This window comes from Alosa pseudoharengus, unplaced genomic scaffold, assembly GCF_046254945.1.
Source record: "Alosa pseudoharengus isolate Yale_2024_CS ecotype anadromous, Long Island Sound unplaced genomic scaffold, YU_APseudo_1.1 YU_APseudo_1.1_scf_4, whole genome shotgun sequence".
Taxonomy (NCBI): domain Eukaryota; kingdom Metazoa; phylum Chordata; class Actinopteri; order Clupeiformes; family Clupeidae; genus Alosa; species Alosa pseudoharengus.
The window spans coordinates 33820485-33838560 of NW_027468774.1; the positions used below are offsets into that span (position 1 = coordinate 33820485).

Genomic DNA, 18076 nt, shown 5'->3' on the forward strand with positions numbered 1-18076 from the left:
GAACAGTTAGCCTCGCAGCTAATTTGTATTAGTGAAAACACACTTCAAAATGACCGATCTTTGCTTTTCAAGCTGTACTTTCTTCACTTCATACAGCACTTTCCCGGAGCAGGGGAGAGTTTGTACCAGCTGTGCTAGCGGTACGTCCCGTGCTTGTGTTGTGACGTCTCACCTGTGTGCCGGCGTCCGCGGGCATGGGCGAGGGGGACTTGGACTGTCCGGCGTCCTGCGAGATGAAGCCGGAGTCGTGGGAGGAGATGGAGGCCAGGCGGTTGGAGGAGTGGGGTGGCAGAGTGCAGCTGCGGTACCGATAGTGCGGGGTACTGGTGGGCGAGTGCGAGTAGGAGCCACTGGACCGCGAATCGCTACTGGTCACACTGGTCAGACTGCCGCTGTAGGAATAACACACACACACACACACACACACACACACAAACACACAGCCACACAGCCACACAAACACACACAAACAGTTTTAGACCTGGAGGACTAATGAAGGGGAAACTGTCCTGTTCCACTCCACTGCTTCTTGGTCACCATATATACAAAAAGTATTCGTCCCAGCCTGCTGGATCTGACAGTATGTGGAGCTGTGACTGTCACTTTGTGTACCTGCACATGCTGGACTTCCTGGAGACAGCGTTGATAGGTGAGGACGGAGGGGTCTGGTAGGTCCAGTTGTAGTCGGAGCCTTTTAAGTCATGGATGACCTAGAGGTGGGGGCAGAGAGCATGTGTCAGTCATGTCAAAACTGGTTCTCTTGCATACTTTAAAGCACTCACTAAAAACATAAAGAATGCTACATGCTCAACTATGGTTAGTGATTAGTCATTTTGTTTCGTCTAGTGTGCAATCAGTTTAGGGGGATTTTGTATTATTATTATGAATGTGTAGGAACCCTGGCTCAACAGAATATGATAACAACAACAGATAATGTGAAAGTTCACATCAAAATGGTTCAAAATCAAATAAACACTACATTTAGTTTATCCATAATATTTGTTTCATTTCGGTATGTAAACTAGTCTGACATGTATTGTGTAAAATCACTTTTTTGTAACGGACTAAGCTCTCATGATGGGTCAAAGCCTTGGAGAGCTGCCTGTTTTCAGTCCAGCCAATACGGCCGATAGGTCTGTAGTTCACCCACCTGCTCACTCGCAGCGGGCAACTTATGTGGGTCAATAGTCAAGGACTTCAGGTCATCTGCAATAGTCTGCAGGTGGGTGATCTCTCCCAGCATGGACACCTCCTCATCCTGGAACACACAAACACAATTCTTCACAATCCGTCTGCAAAGGGCAAGAAAAACGTTCAAAGTTCTTAAATGTATGAACAATGATTATTACACTGACAGTCTTGACATTTTCAACCCACAATCTTCACAATGTTCATTATGGCCTAGAATGCCTGCACAGGCACTGGCCTGTGGGGGATAGGAGTGCCACTGTGGGCGCAGACCAGAACGACCCAGAAAGCTATATGGTCTTTTCTGGACATTCTGCAGTTCAGCAAGTTGCGTGTGTGTGTGTGTGTGTGTGTGTGTGTGTGTGTGTGTGTGTGTGTGTGTGTGTGTACGCATGTGTGCGTGTGTGTGTGTGCAAGTGTGTGTGTGTGCGCGCATGTGTGTGTGTGTGGGTGGGTGGGTGTGTGTGTGTGTGTGTGTGTGGGGGGGGGGGTTGTGTGCATGTGTGTGCATGTGTGTGCGTGCGTGTGGGTGGGTGCATTTGTGTGCGTGTGTATGTGTGTGTGTGTGCATGTGTGTGTGTGTGCATGTGTGTGTGCGTATGTGTGTGTGTGTGTGTGTGTGTGTGCGCGTGTGTGTGAGTGCACTCGGCTGCGTATCTCACCAGCACAGGCCTCAGCATGGACACAAAGGAGCAGAAGCGCGCACGCTCCTCTATCAGGGCCCTCCTCACCGCCTGCTTCTCCGTCTCCTCCAGCAGCAGGTACTTATCACTCACGTCCTGCATGGCACAGTCCAGCTGGGGCTGGACGTCACCGCGGCCTGAGAGAGAGAGCGAGAGAGAAAAAGAGAGAGAGAAAGATAGAGAACAAGAGAGAGAGAGTGAGTGAACAAGAGAGAGCGAGAGAGAAAGCGAGAGAGAGAAAGAGAGGGCGAGAAAGCGAGAGAGAGAGAAACAAACCATGGTCACACATTCTAATCTTATGATAGATGTGCTTCATATAATGGCATGACAAGCGTGACAGGTGTGGCGATAGAAATAAAAGCAATGATGGGTGCATTCTGCTCACCTTTAGTAAGGCAAATAAATGCAAATCAGACAACACTAATCAAAAAATGCATAATCACTATTTATCTTCAGGGAAGACAACATTTTAGGGGAGAGAATCGGCACAGCAGAAATAGCATCCCAATTTTAAAATAATGATCAACAACCTAAAAGTTGCAAAGCCTAATTTACAAGAGTGTACTTTCCAAGTGCCTGGTTCATTACCTCACCCTGGGCTTACTGTTGCCAAGGTTATTGGCATGCACCCAAGTGCCCACTGCTCCTCTCAAGGGCACGGTCAAAATATAAACACTCTCTCAGTCGGCCTTCAACAGGCCCATGTTTGGATGAACTGGTAAAGCTCGGCTCGTGCATGCTTTTCAAATTCTGAATAGGTCTAAAGCTTATGTACAAATCTGCACATGTAGTGATAAGTTAAGCCTGATGTTGGGGCTGAAGCGTATGGCAGAGAAACGGAGGAAAAGTGGCTAACGGTACGAGTGTGTTTTGTAGGATTAGCTCGTTTACACGAACGCTGACCCACATCTCGAAATCAAGAGTTCTCATAAATCCACCCAGGGCTTAATAAAGCACGCTGGCCAGGTCAGAGAAGGGTAAATAATCACGTTTTAAACCGGTTTCCCCCCTTCTCTTTGGAAAGGGGCGTGCGAGGAGATGGAGCATGACAAGGGCCGACGAGAGCAAACAACCGCCAAGCAGCTCCTGACCCCTGGACCTCAGAGCTGTCCTCTGAGGGCAAACACGGCTTTGAAGTTCCCAAATATGCCATTAAAAGTTGTCATTCCCAGGAAGGCGGCTCGGTAGGTGGCACGGACTCAGACACATTTTTTTTTTGTTGTCAGTGAGAAACACATGATGCGGTATTCCTCTCTGGCCAAGGAATGCACAGTCTTCCGTCTACAATAGCCGAGAGTCTGGCGGGAAAATGACATTCAGCACATGTTCTCAATTGCTCTGGTCATACCAAGCACTTAGAGTTCCCCACATGAAACGACAGTTTGGGTTACTGCTAAACCAAGGCAGAGCTGCTCTTATTATGTCTGTGTCTTTTTTATTAAATGCATCTAGATTGGAGTTTCCTTGTTTGAAACCACGGGAAGAAGAAGTGTGCTGTATGGGTCAGCAGCCATCCAGTTTGTGGCTTTTATCATTTATTGTGGCCATTTTCTTAACTGTGGCAGAATTCCAAATAGCCATCGGTCCACCACAACGTTTTCGGTGAGAGGATGCAGAAAAAGATGATTGCCCATAATATGCCGACAATGTTAGCTTTTTTTAAAAAGAGCATTGGCTGATCATTGACGAGGAATGAATGACTCAAGCTGACTGTCTATAAACAGCTGAATTGTCCTAACGACATAATGATTAACAGATATATCATGGTTACACATAATTCCCCATCGTCATCTAAGCAGAGGGGCATGATAACAAGATGTGACTCTTAAGTTCAGACACAAACCAAAACACTGAAAATGACTCCACGACACGGGACCCAGCATGCATGCGTCACAGCTGGTGCAGTACCGGGGCATGCTTGTTGACAAGACGTAACACAGACTGGCTGGGTGTTCATGAACGCGGGGGAGACAGAGCGTTCGTATGCAGACATGCACAACAACACCACAACACAAACAGGACTGCGAGGGTTTGTGTACACACATCTGATAGGACGGGCACTGCAGGGGGGAGGGCAGCGGAAGGCCAAACGTGAACCCGCGTTAACTCCGGCGAACGGAGCTCTAAGCTCTGCGCTCGACAGGCAACATTCAGATGAGGAAGCCTCCGTGTGGAGAGCTGCCACCAAAGAGAGGTGTCAGGCGACAGCCTGCATTGCCACTAAAGCCTTACTTAGACTGCTTTACACTGTCTTGTTGTGGTTCACAAGATTGCTGTGATGTGACAAAAGCATCCTAAAGTCTAAATATACTGTAGCACTCTCTTGTGGCACATCTTGTGGGATTAAGACTTTTAAAAGGTATATTAGGCTGGGTATGCCTGTTTAAAAATAACTTTAATTTTAGTTTTAAAGAAGTTTCGTGTTTGTGCACCTACAAGTAACATCCTACATAAATTGTCATCCCTCTGTTAGAGTGGACAAACTGGAGGCTATTTAACCACAATGACAAAATGAGACATATATTTTGCAGGACATTTTAGAGTGGAACAACATGCCCTGGTGTTCTTAATTGCCCCTTGTCCATTCACTTGAGGAGGAAAACCAGCCCTGCAGAGACTAATTCAAACATTTACTCACTCCTCCAAGAGCTGGAATTGTACATGATTTGATTTCAGCTTTGTGTCATGAGTAGTGTACACGTATCTTGGCCTGAGTGGGATCCATGTGGAGAACACAGACTTGGATTGCTGCCATGTTAAATCTGATCAGCTGCTTGGTGAAACCCCCTCAGCTCCACAGAGGGAGGAGATGGTGGAATGAGGAGGGGGGGGGGGGGGTGAGGAGCGGTGACGGGGGTTAGGGACAGTGGGGCAGGGGCTGAGGGACTTACCCATGGCATCAGCTGGAAACAGCACTGGCCGGGAGAAGGGAGAGTATGAGTGTAAAAGAGCAAAACAAATGAGATCAGATGACTGAGTCACCATCCTCTAACTAGGTGAGTTTCCCTGGCAGGAGCCAAGCCTAAACGTTATTACAATAGACCTTGTGTAAGATATAGGCCTATAAAACTGAACAATATGCTTAATTGATTAACACCTGAAGGTGTGACTTCCTACCAATACATTCTGTGGTGGTGAGTGTGGATGTTAAGAGATGAAGTGATTAGTGTGTTTGATTAGTGAGGTCATGGTCACAACTGTCCCCTGTAAGGTGTTGGCCTACTGCATTAAAACTAGGCATTCTGCAGGTTGCTCTGAGACTCTTTTGCTGCACCTGTTCTGGCAAGTTCAGACACCACCTGGACCCTCAATCACCTGTCATTTCCTCTTTCACCTGTTTCCTCGTGCTTCTACCTGCCCTGTGCTGCCCACAACAGACCGCTCGCTCACTCGCTCACTCACTGCCCTGGTTCCACTATATTCAGTCCACCCAGATCAAAAACCCCATGGCGATGTATATGCAAATGCTTTTGAGGCTTTGCAGATTTTTTTTCTAAACAGGCAGATGTGTTCAATGAAACGCCTATTTGTGGCAGAAAAAAAAAAAGCTTGTGCGCCTTAAATATAGAAAGTGTCTTTCTCTAAAGTTGTGTCCATTTTGTGCCAGGGGGATTATTATTATAAATATTGTCGAACAAACAAAAATAGATTAAATAGCAAATAGATTACCAAGATTCCTCTGTAGCAAGAGATTTTCTGAACTTTTTGCAACTACTGAGAACTACTGCAAGAACATTTGTGGGATGATGCAGTCACATATTTTCATTTTAATTACTCAAAAACACACACACACACAAAAACTCAAATAAGTTAGCAAATGGTCAAAAGTTCTTTCAAGTATTGTTATGGGCTAATTCATCACACTTTAGTGTCTGGCCCTTCCCACTGAACAAACTGGCTGACCTAGAACACATCTGTTTTCAGTGTTTCACGGTCACTGTGTCTCTCTATTGGGCAAACAGCTGGGGGCGTTTGTTTGCAGCCATCTGTTTGCTTAGGATGAAGATAGCTGAAATGACTGGGGGTGTGTGCAGGGGGGTGACCTTCTTACTTCCTCTACCTTTTTTTGCCTTCTTCTGCAGCTTCAGGGTGTCTGAAGACTTCTTCTTGATCTCTTGTCTGGCCTTCTTATACTCTGTGAGATGCAGACACAACAGTTTCACCAGATTATGGAAAGCAGAAGTACACTCAACAACAACAACAACAACACAAATATGTAGGAAATCGTTCATGTGTTTAAACAGCTGTTAAACGCAACATTTGAGCAATATTGCCAACGATGGGGGATGGTCTTTTAAACTAAGACGATTCCATGGGGCCTCACACTAAATATAGGTCATATGTAATCCTCGTCCTGACATATGTGCTTTGGCATTTGGGGATCATTTCATGTTTTAACTTGAAATATAATAGTAAAGGGGCGTTCACACCAGGAACGATAACTACAACGATAACTATAACCATAACGATAAAAGTGTCCACACTGACCAACGATAAGCAAAGTCTCTCCTTGTGTTAATGAATGTGATGGCTAAAATGTGATGGGTGCTGATTGGCAGTTAGTTTTTTCTCAAAATCGCTCTGAAAGTGATCCCCAACAACACCGTTCTTCATGTCGTTATAGTTTGTGTGAACGTCGTCATTCATATTAACGAGAACAATTTTTTTTTATAGTTATCATTCTTGATGTGAATGGCCCTTAATGGGTGGCAGTTATTACCATTTTGATTGACCTTATTTGTCTTTTTCTGTACTACACTGTTCAATCCAGAAACCCCAAAGGAGCATTATAGACATAGATTATTAGAAGGCAAAAAACCTCTCACAATTACATATTTTTTAAATTGTCAATCGGTCACATTTAAGCAGCCAAGAGGAGAGCTAAGGAATGGCCAGCACAAGAGACTGGACAGCTCACCTTTGGCATGGTCTTTGTCAAGAGTGTTGGCCCCTTTCTTCCAGTCCTCTATGTGATCCTGCAGTGGGTTGATGAGGCAGTCTATGAGAGCCCTGTGAGGGAACACGCATAGAAGACTTTTTAGCCTATGCCACCAGCCCATACCTATACCACATGCCTTCATCCAAGGGCACTCCCTGAGAAAAGAACTCACAGCCTGAGTTATGTTGTGTACAGCCCTGCTCTACAGCCCTGCTCTGGAGCTACATGCTATACGACTTCTAACCCACCACAAATATGACCTCACAAGGTCACAAGGAAGTGGTAGAAAACAGAAGATGCATTGGAGCTCAAATGTATCCTGAGATGGAGCAGTTGAATGTCTGACTGATTGGCCACTGCATCACTGTAGTGATGTTACCATTGAGCAAGCCTCTGCCCGCCTGCCTGTCTGCCCACCCGTCTGCCTATCTGTCTGTCTGTCTGCCTGTCTGCCCACCCGTCTGCCTATCTGTCTGTCTGTCTGCCTGTCTGCCCACCCGTCTGCCTATCTGTCTGTCTGTCTGCCTGTCTGCCCACCCGTCTGCCTATCTGTCTGTCTGTCTGCCTGTCTGCCCACCCGTCTGCCTATCTGTCTGTCCCACGGCACTGTGTGACTCCAATGCAGGAATGAAGCGAAAATAGCAACTCCGTCTGCAGACTTTTATTTTAGTCTCTGATTTTCCTGCTCTTTCTCTCCCTCCATCCCTCCATCCCTCCCTCTGTCTCCCACTCCCTCTCTCTCTCCATTCTCCAACAGCTCGACCACAAGTCTCTGATTTACAGTAACGGCAGCGGAGACGCAGGGTGAGCTCCCTCCAAAGTACCGTTCTCAAATTACACGCCTGTGTGCTGTGTGTGTAAGGGCGGCTCGAAGGCCGCCGAGAAGAGGCGGAAAAACCAGCAGGGCCTCCTGACCGTCTGAGACCTGAGTCCTTGCTTTAAGTTCCACTCCCATCGAGCCCTAAGTCAGATATCAGAGCGGGGTACAGTGTTTTAGGGGGGTCTTTTTATGCCTTTAATGTGACAGGACAGTGGAGAGTGACAGGAAGCGATGGGGTGGGATCAGAAAATGACCTGGACTCAAACTCCCCCCCCCAAAAAAAACAAAACAGCTTCGTCCTCTGTGCTCACTGCTGCATTTTCAAGGGGAGGGGGATTTGTAGACCTCTTGTTTATCAGGAACATTATCCATTTACACATTGGTATTGAGGCGACAGAGTATTAAGAGGTGTTGGTGGGATGTGAATATGTTACATTGACAACTGCCGCAGTCTGGCCTCGATGCTTCTGTGCCTCATACACATCCTGGTCAGGGCCGAGCCGATGTCCCTGGTGCTCCCTGAAACACACACACAAACACAGCCAGACAGTATTAATACCACACAGGGCCAATGTCTCTGATGCTCCCTGCAACACCAAACACAACCAGACAGTATTAATACCACACAGAGCAATAAGGTGATATTTAATTACATTCAAAAAGGTGTAGAAAACTAAAATATAGACACAACAACTCATTAAACACAAAAAATGTCTGCAGTGAATCCTTTTTTTCTTTCAATAAGGGCAGTTTCTTAAGCCTGCCCCACATAAAACATCCTCTCTTCTCTTTGCTCTGATGGCATATTTCTTAAGACTGTTCTCTGCCTCAGACGTGCAGAATAAGCAGCAGATGCAGATGAACAGCGCCTATTCAAACTCACAAAGATATCACTTCCGCTGCTTAAACGGCTCTTAAGGCAGCTGAGGCTCATCTTGCACAGATGAGGCACAGAAGCTGGACATAATGAACACACGTGAGTGATGCCTGTCAGACAGAGGGAGATGGAGAGAGGCCTGAGTTTGAGTTCACACTGGCTGGAGAGAGGAGGAGGAGAGACGGGAGAGCAGCTGTGTCTGTTGGATGTTCCACTGCGCTCCAGCCCAAGTTTCCACACAGGCCAGGAGTGTGTGTGTGTGAGATGGACAAACATGTTGGAGTCAACACGTCTGGAAAAGCTACTATACTCTGCATGGCACGCCGCTGACCTACAGCAGACACCTTCACGTGACTGGAGAAGTGCTTATCTCACACACACACACACACACACACACACACACACACACACACACACACAACACACACACACACACACAACACACACACACAACACACACACACAACACACACACACACACACACACACACACACACACAAACAACACACACGAAGGTTTAGCCCCAATTAGCCGACAACTTGGTTGTGGAAAAACAAGTTAACATGATTTCACTTCCAAAGAAGATTCAAAGATTCAAAAAAGAGAGTTTCTCTTTTATGCTTTCCCCCAAACTAAAAACCTAAAATATTAAATGATGTAAAAAAGAAAGGGGGGGGGGGGGCAAACCTCATGAATGCTTTCCGTCTTGGGTCAATCGGTGCGTTGTATTCTTTCTACACGAGCCCACAGTCCGTCTATTCAGGCCGGCTCCCTTCATACAGTCTCCCTCCCTCCCACAGAGGGCCTCAGATAGTCTTACTTTTGTTTCCGCTCCTCGGCCGGCCAGCACAATACACACAGACCCGGGACTGTTCCAGCCGGAGAGGAGCGGAGCGGAGTGGAGCGCTGCCGCTACTGCTCTCCTGACATTTCACTTGTTGTTTGTGACTTCTGGGCGCGCCGGTCCTCAGAGATAAATAGTGCTTTTCAGGAGCCGCCCGCTACCACCACCACCACCGCCACCGCTGGCCTGTCATGTGTGAGTGCACAGTGGCAGAAACACTACACTGCACGCTCACACTTACACTCCTGTCTCCGCACTTCCCTCAATGGCTGGGGGGGCTCCCCATAAATAAAGCAGCTTTCCTGTTTTAATTGCGTGGAGGATTACGGCGGGTTTAGGCAAACGCCCATGTGTCAAATCCACACTAATGCCATTCATCAGGAGAGCGTTCTGTCTCGGGACGGATAACGATCTCTGGTCACGTCTATCAGCTACCATCACAAATGCCGTTTCAGAGTGCAAACTGAAAATGACTTGCGCACATGGAAGCAATGAGGCGTGGGCCAGTATCTCTTACCAAGGGACAGACTTGTTCTTATCTCAGAGCTTCTGATGGCGGCAGAAAGAAAGAGTACACACACACGCGCACGCACACACGCGCACACACGCGCGCACACACACACACACACACACACACACACACACACACACACACACACACACACACCCAACAATGTCACAACAACTTATCTTTTACGATAACAGCACAGTGACTGCAACACAACCATCTACTGGCATTCTTCCTTAATGAGACCGCTGGACGCCCAATTGAACAAATCTGCCGGGTTTCGGAGCCAGATAAGCCCAACTTGAAAGAGCACCTGGCCGTGTCATTTCAGATGGGCTGAGTTCAGTTCTGCAGATCACAACACCCCCCCCCCCCCCACTCAGCACAGATGTTCTCCATCTCCACAGGCCCTACCCCCAGAGAAGGCCCTTGTGCGCAACAGCAGCCAGCCGCCCATTTTGTTGCTAATTACAGGAACAGAGCCAGAGGCTCCTGGGCAGTACGCACACACACACACACACACTCACGCACGCACACACACCTCAGCAGCAGATCTTTAGCCATTAGCTAATGCCCCTGGGCCTGGAGACCCTGAACCCCCTTCAGAGAGCAGCTACCGCTTCCACACACACACTCCCTTTAAAAGCCCTCAGCAGTGTAGGCAGGGCCTGCTGGATCTGGTTGACCACGGCTGGCCTCTCCGCACCTGAGCTGCATTTGGTTCGTGCCTGAAAACACCGTGACGCTCGCTGCCCCTGTAGTCCAGGACACGAGCACAACAAACTCAGAGCAGATGGACTTCATACGGGTCTGCTCAGGACCTAAGCCCCCCCAAGAGGACGCTTCTTTTCTCTCGCTTGTTGACCTTTAAACTTTAAGGTTCGTCTTTAGTCCAAGCTTCAGTCTTTAGACAAGATGTCTTTTGAGCTTCTTCACCTGCAAAATACTTGTATGTCTGTTTTTGCCCATTTTGTGAGCAAAGTGCAACAAATGCAAAGCTTCTAATTTCTAAATGAGAGATTGGATTTTTAGTGTTCCCTGTACTGGTCCTTGGCACGGCCACATTAGGGGCATTCGGACACGTAGGGACTTTTTGCAGAATTTATATAGTCATAAAGTCGAGATCATAACAAGCTGGTCATAGTTCAGAGGGCCAGGAGTCTCTGGCCAGCGTGCTATCTAACTCTTGCTTCCTGCCTTTTGTTATCTGAATGAAGAGGTTTCAAATGTCCACTGCTGTGATATACACAGCCAATGAGCACGTCTTCCTTTTTGCTTGAATGGTCAAGTCACAAAGAGAGACAATGCAGACCCCTTCAAGCGTTAAAAAGATAGAGATCTGTACACATACCATACGGACACATACAGATTGGTCCCACAGCAAAACACCATTAAAGCTACTTTCTCATTTGTTTGTTGCATTTTAGCACCCAAAAATATCGACCAGTTCACAATAATACAGGGTTGAATAAGTAAAAACCACATAATTTCAGTGCTTTTATGTAGGCACAGCTTCGTTAAAACCAGAGGATGATGATTGCTAGATGAAAGTAATCATGAAACTCGTGAGTGTGTGTGTGTGTGTGTGTGTGTGTGTGTGTGTGTGTGTGTGTGTGTGTGTGTGTGTGTGTGTGTGCGTACTTCTATTCCAATAAAACCATAAAACAACACTAAAACACTAAGAGTCAGGCCATGACAGATGGTTTCGGTTATCAATCATGTTGACCCTAAAAAACAACTTGGGCACATGCCTTCTCATGCAGTGTATTTGACACATCGGTGTGAGGCCAGTCCTGCTGGGGCCAAAACAAGGTGGCTGATTCACAGAAAACTCTGAATGGCACTTTTCAATGGGGCTCAGCTACGTAGTCAGCTGCACGTTTTGGCCTGCCTGGCAAGACAAGGCCACCCAAGCCATTCTCTAATGATTCATTACCATTAATTAAACCCAGTGAGAAACACTCTCCAACATGCCAGCTCCACTGCTCCCCAGCCCAATTAGGGAAGGGGGGGGGGGAGTCCTTGTGTCAGTAGGGGCAGAGTGCCTTTAGGCCACCCACGGTCACCCACAGAGTGAGAACAGCATCATCCACCGTCACCCCAGTGGACAGTGTGTGTGTGACAAACTTCCCTCAGTGGGCAATTTGCCACAAATGTGTCACAGCTCCCATACGTTAGCCTCTCGTTCTGACATTGTTTTCAGCTCCCACAACTTCAGCTCAATAAAAACATGAATAAATGATGCCAGAGTAACAGGAGGAGGAGCACAAGAGTCCAAACTAAGGCCAGGGCCAGCATGGCTTTTTACGTTCCACTCCATGCAACTAGGGCGTACTACTGCAGATATACACCCATACACTCCACGCCAACAGAAACATGGAACCTAGGAGCAGCTTTGAGACAAAAGTGTTTGAAATAACATGCTGCCACAAGTACCTAAAACCTTGGGAATGGTCAAACTCGGAGGAATATTCTTGCTCAACTACTAAAAATGACACTCTGGCATTATGTTTAATTTTGGAGATGTATTTCTGGGCCTCCTCCTAAACTGGTCATACATAAAGGGGCCAAGACACAGAGCCAAGGGATAGGTCCTTTCAGTGCAATGAACTAGGAAGATGAGTAAACGTTGACTGAAAAGCCACACTGATTTCAGCCATCTTTATCAGATGAACCTGACCCGATGATATCAGTCAGCGAATCTCTGGCATTTATTCAGTTAGAACCCGTTTCTTGTTTAGAGCCAGTGAACCCAGGGGTATCCCCAACACACCAGAGGCATGTCAGTAGACTATGTGATAATTCTGGCTTAGGGAGAAACAGAACACATCTGGATTATGCCGAATTACCACAACTCAATGACAAACACTTGCTAGCACTGGCATCCGGGGATGTCAACAAGACCTTAAATCCAACAAATCTGCAATAAGACATAAATCTTATAATTCTACATCTCTAATCTCACATGAATGAATGAGTTTGTACGACCAGGGCTGATTTTATAAGGGGAGCGGAAATGTTTCATTTAGCTTGTAGTGTCCTTGATGAACTCAAAAGTTTGACTATCGAGACTTGACAGTCTTAATTTGTGTTGCTGTCTTCTTTTTAGTACTGGGGTGAGACTAAGCACTTCTGTCTGGTGACCTTTAACCTTTAAAAGTGTCAGTCCAGTTAATGTTCATGTCATGTGTGTGGAAAAAAAAAATCCCTTGTCGAAACCTTTGGTGAGAAAACCATATAAAAAAATCACACATCATAAAAATGAGCAATCTGATTGAGCATATAAACCAGCCTCAAGGCCATACACCACCTCTACTAACTAATTTTTGATTTGTTTCACTCAAGATGTAGTCGGCTGATTAGTATAAAGTCGACTTGACCCAAATCTTAAATCTGGCTCATATCCTCACATAGGATGACAGCTAGACAGAATTGGGATGCAATAGCTTTTCCCCAACATGTGGATTAGACTTGACCCTAGATAATCAGAGGGAAACCTCAGGCCCTGTACTCCCTCAGTCTCAAGAGACTCATTTAGATTACTCACAGAAGTGGACATGGTTCGGGATTTCAAGGGCATAAATCAAAGAGGGCAAACAGAAGGAAACCAATAGCTAAATGGGCCAAATGAAAGGATGTGACGTTAATCCCTTTCAAGCATTGCTGTGATCAGTTGATGCCTTTTAGTGCTTTAAATTCGGTCACACACACACACACACACGCTTCATCACTGCTCGTAATGGCTGGCGCTGGTATGTCAGGCTACTCCATTCCTAAAATGAGCCCGCACTGCTCAGTGCCAAGATTCCAGAGAGATCTGGAGCCGAAGCTGGAGCCAGAGTGGGCAGAGGCCGCGCCTCGTCCAGGCGATCGCGCCAGTTTGAGCCCGGAGACCGACCGTAGGATCCCACGACTGGCCTCAGCTTCCTCTCAGAGAGCGCTGCATGACTTCATCTTCGCTCATTAACCAGCAGGGCAGATGGACACCATCCGCTGGCCTGAAACAGGGGTGCATGGCCTCGTGTTGGAGAAAGTCAAGGGACCTTCACAAAGGCCTCCACTGTTGGGGGTTCTACAGTAGTAGCCTATGCAGGACCCTAAGAAGGCCCCTCGCCTGGCTCACAAAAGACCCATAATAAAGTCAGAGCATTTAGACAGACATGCACACAGGCCCATTCAGCAAGCCACAGGGAACCATTATCCATTCAAGGAAAATATGATCTGAGCACCATTGGTATCTATGGGAAAAATGAACCAGGCTTCTAAAACAAAACAAAAAACAAAGCATGAGCCATGAGGGCTTCTTTACCAGCACATGACTGCTTCTGCTAAGAGAGTTGCACGACCAAATTAAGCATTTGTCTGTTGCGTGTTGCTTTCATGAGAGAGCACATTTGTGTACATGTCACATCACATGCGAAGTGACCACTTGAGAAGCATAGTATGGAGCAGGTCACACACACACACACACACACACACACACACACACACACACACACACACACACACACACACACACACACACACACACACACACACACACACACACACACACACACACACACACACACACACACACACACACACACACACACACACACACACACACACACACACACAGCGTGATTCAGACTGGGATTTAGAAAAGAGCGATGCCTGAGACAAGCCCTAACTCTGTGATCAAATCAGCCAAATCTGATTTAATAATTAATGGCCTTGCGGTAAACAAGTCATGGGGTTTCCAGTGAAGAGACCTGAAAAGCAATCTGATAAAAGGACCAGTCAGAGACATGGGAGAGCGATGGGAAGAGACTTGCCCAGAGACTCTGGACAAACACTGATAAAGGGGAAGTAAACAAAATAAGATGGTAGTCTTGCACTGCTACATAAAAAGGGTAGATCTGCATAAAGGCGTGTAGGCCTGATTTGCACAACGCAGTGTACCTAAACAAACCTGCACACACGTAGACACATAACACAGGCACCCTCAACAAATGAGTGGACTACAATGCTCACCAGTCAGTTATTGGAAAGAATCCCATTGAAAACACCCACCTTCAAGATCAAACTGATAGAAGTAACATGTCTCAACAAACTCTGATAAAGTTGGAACATTTTTTTTTAGCATGATTGAAAACCAGTGGAACTATGATAACAGATTCAAAGAGCAAATTATATCCTGCCATGATAGGTTGAGCATAACAACATGCCATTATAACAACAGCATTAGACTCACCACTCTGATGAGCCAGACATGAGAAGTGTATTCCGAGCCTCAGGCTAAGATAAACAAACACAACCCTTAGCCAGACAGAGTAAACATTACGACACATTATCTTTCACAATCTCTTATCCCCATATTGAACTTGAAAACAGACACACTTCACAGATGTTTAATGTGGACAAAAAAGAACCTTTCCAGTGTATTTTCTTTTTACTTGGAATCTCAACACACAAAAACCCCCGCAAAAAATGTATACAGCATTCCAACTATAGGACGCTTAGGGTGTGTTTGTTGTTAATTTAAGGTGTCAAGGGTATTCACTCACAGGGTGCAAAGTTTGCACAGCACCTGCCGGTCTTATGACATGCAGGAGAGGTCATCTTAAGTGCAAAGATTCCAGTCAATTTGCACGTCCAGCGTCTCATTTGAATAACAAAATCAAAGACTCGGGCTACACTCTGACTCTACCCAAGCTGTGGGGAAACCACTGTCTAGAAAACACGAGATGGAAAGTCACACTCATATCTCGCGTCCACTCAGCCATTACACGCACGACACAGTTTGCACGTCTGAGTCCGCATGAACTCAGTCCACGTGACGGGGGTGAAAAACAATATAATTTCAATCATCAAATCTTAGACAACTGTCTGGTTTCAGTATGTGACAAGACGTCTGATCGGTGACAAGACACACTCCTGTGGCGAGGGAAATTCCTTCCAGTAGAAACCGGATCCTGAAGAGAGGCCATTGACACCTGATTCAGAGAGCAGTATGATAGTAATTTTAGTACTTTTATGGCAGGTTATAAAAGTAACCTGTGAAAGATAAGGAACATGTTTGTTATAACTTTTATTTGTGCATCAGGGGCTGTTTAAATTATGGGATAGGGTGGGGCTTTTCATAGTTTGTTTTTTTTCCCATTTTTTTTTCATTAATAATAGAAAAGTTCAGTGTTGCCACTCTAGCAGACATTTGGATTTCTTTTTTCTTTCTAAAAATCCAAGTGGAAAGTATTTTTTACTTCCCCTTCTGCAACGTCAATGGCCAAAAAGTGGAAAAGTACACAGCTGTTGTTTGTACACTTCACTCAATATTTACATATCGACTTGTGTGCGCAAACACTAGGATGTTGCGTCACATGCAAATCCAGCATACGTTCGCCTTCTTTCCATTTCATCATCCACACCAAGTCTACAGTACCTTATGCTTTGCAGCTAAAAGAAGCGAAGCACTTATGACTAACAGCACCACAGGCGCCCTAAGCTTTAAAAATCCTTTATGTATTCTAAGTGGCACCTTTTTTATATGTGTGTACACAAATGAGTCGTTACATTTACTACTACTACTATAATCAGGCCAGTGGGTGGGCATGTCGGCTGCAATTCTGCCCTCCCCCACCCCTCTTCCTCCTCCTCCTCCTCCTCCCGCCCCTCAGGCAGACAGCAGGGTGCCGTCGGCACATGCCAACGGATGCCACAGCTGTAGGGCTTATTATAATCCTGCTCTAATAACCTCCTAACTCGCTCGTGGCGGAGATGGCGCGGCACAGCTGTACCGTGGGGGTAATCAGTCAAAACCTGCAGAACGAGCTCCGCTTCCTGTCTGCAGTTGCCTCATACGAGACGGGCGGTTTCTATGGCGACTGTCAACGCCCCAGAAGTTGACAAGACAGACCGCCGTGAGCAGATGACTGAGTGCAGGGTGGACACCACTGTGGCGTCATCGCCGACGTCATCGCCAGCTCCAAACGTGTGACGTGTACACGACCCCCAAACGGTGGACAGGAGCGGGAGGAAAAGTTATGAGGAGGGCTAAACGCTGTAGAGTACAGTGATTTAGCTTTGCCTGGGAGTGCTTGCGTCTGCATGTGGGCCTGTGTGTGTGTGTGTGTGTGTGTGTGTGTGTGTGTGTGTGTGTGTCTTGTCTGCTTTGAATGGGAGTGCTTGTGTCTGCATGTGGGCCTGTGTGTGTGTGTATGTGTGTGTGTCTTGTCTGCTGTTGAAGCCATCTCCTCCACACCACTCTGCAGGGGTCTGCTACCCTGTGATCCACTGCTGGATGGGGGGAGGCGGACACACACACACACACACACACACACACACACACGAGAGGCCACCAGACCAGCCTGAGGAGCTTTGCAGCTGTGCTACATGATTAAGACCAAAGGGTAACCTCCATAAGGGCTCGTGCCTACATACACACAAACACACGCACACACGCGCACGCACACACAATAAGCAAAGGGTGGGGTATAGTCTGGGTTGTAAAAGTGACCTTGATTGGTCAAAAAAGTTTATATTCAAATAGGCTAGTGCAATACTTGAATTTCTGGGTTGGACCTTACTCCCAAGAAATATGGCCCCATCAAAGAGCCACCGCTTCCTAATTGCACTGCCACATTTCAAATAGCTACAGACATTAAATATTAAGCTGACGGGCCAAAAACCTTTGGGTGTACACATCATGTAAACACACAAATGAGGTCTGGCCATTTGAGGATATGGATAAACAACCTACTTGATAGGAATTGACACTAAGCCAGAATGAGCTAACTCTAAGCAGTAAACAGGCACCTTTCAGCTCAACTCAGCAGAGTAGGCAGTCAATGATACACAAACTGCACACACACACACACACACACACACACACACACACACACACACACACACACACACACACACACACACACACACACACACACACACACACACACACACACACACACACACACACACACACACACACACACACACACACACACACACACACACACACACACACACACACACACACACTTCTCCTCAAAATCACAAACACATGTTTACCATTACAGCTATCAGACCCCTTGTTGGCAAACAGGGAGTCATCAGATTAAGACTTCTATCTCGATGGAAAATCATGAACTACACAGGAAGACAGCCACTGGTTACTACCATATGGCATGAGTGTGTTACATTGTTATGCTGTTGTATACTGTATGTTGTGTGGCCTG

General features: G+C 46.5%; 1 protein-coding gene across 4 annotated transcripts in view; it reads right to left on the reverse strand.

Moving 5' to 3' along the window:
- Positions 1-18076, reverse strand: part of LOC143102407 (protein MTSS 1-like) — a 32868-nt gene that overhangs the window by 6411 nt on the left and 8381 nt on the right. For 2 of the 4 annotated variants that reach the window (XM_076265963.1, XM_076265961.1), the window contains exons 4-10: positions 8065-8149; positions 6790-6881; positions 5923-6006; positions 1851-2008; positions 1151-1258; positions 613-710; positions 173-392 (exon numbers count right to left, since the gene is read on the reverse strand). In XM_076265963.1, coding sequence (XP_076122078.1) covers positions 173-392; positions 613-710; positions 1151-1258; positions 1851-2008; positions 5923-6006; positions 6790-6881; positions 8065-8149 — 845 coding nt within the window. Of the gene's footprint in view, positions 1-172; positions 393-612; positions 711-1150; positions 1259-1850; positions 2009-4762; positions 4783-5922; positions 6007-6789; positions 6882-8064; positions 8150-18076 lie in introns of those variants that run through there. The other 2 variants (XM_076265962.1, XM_076265964.1) reach the window with 2 other exon arrangements.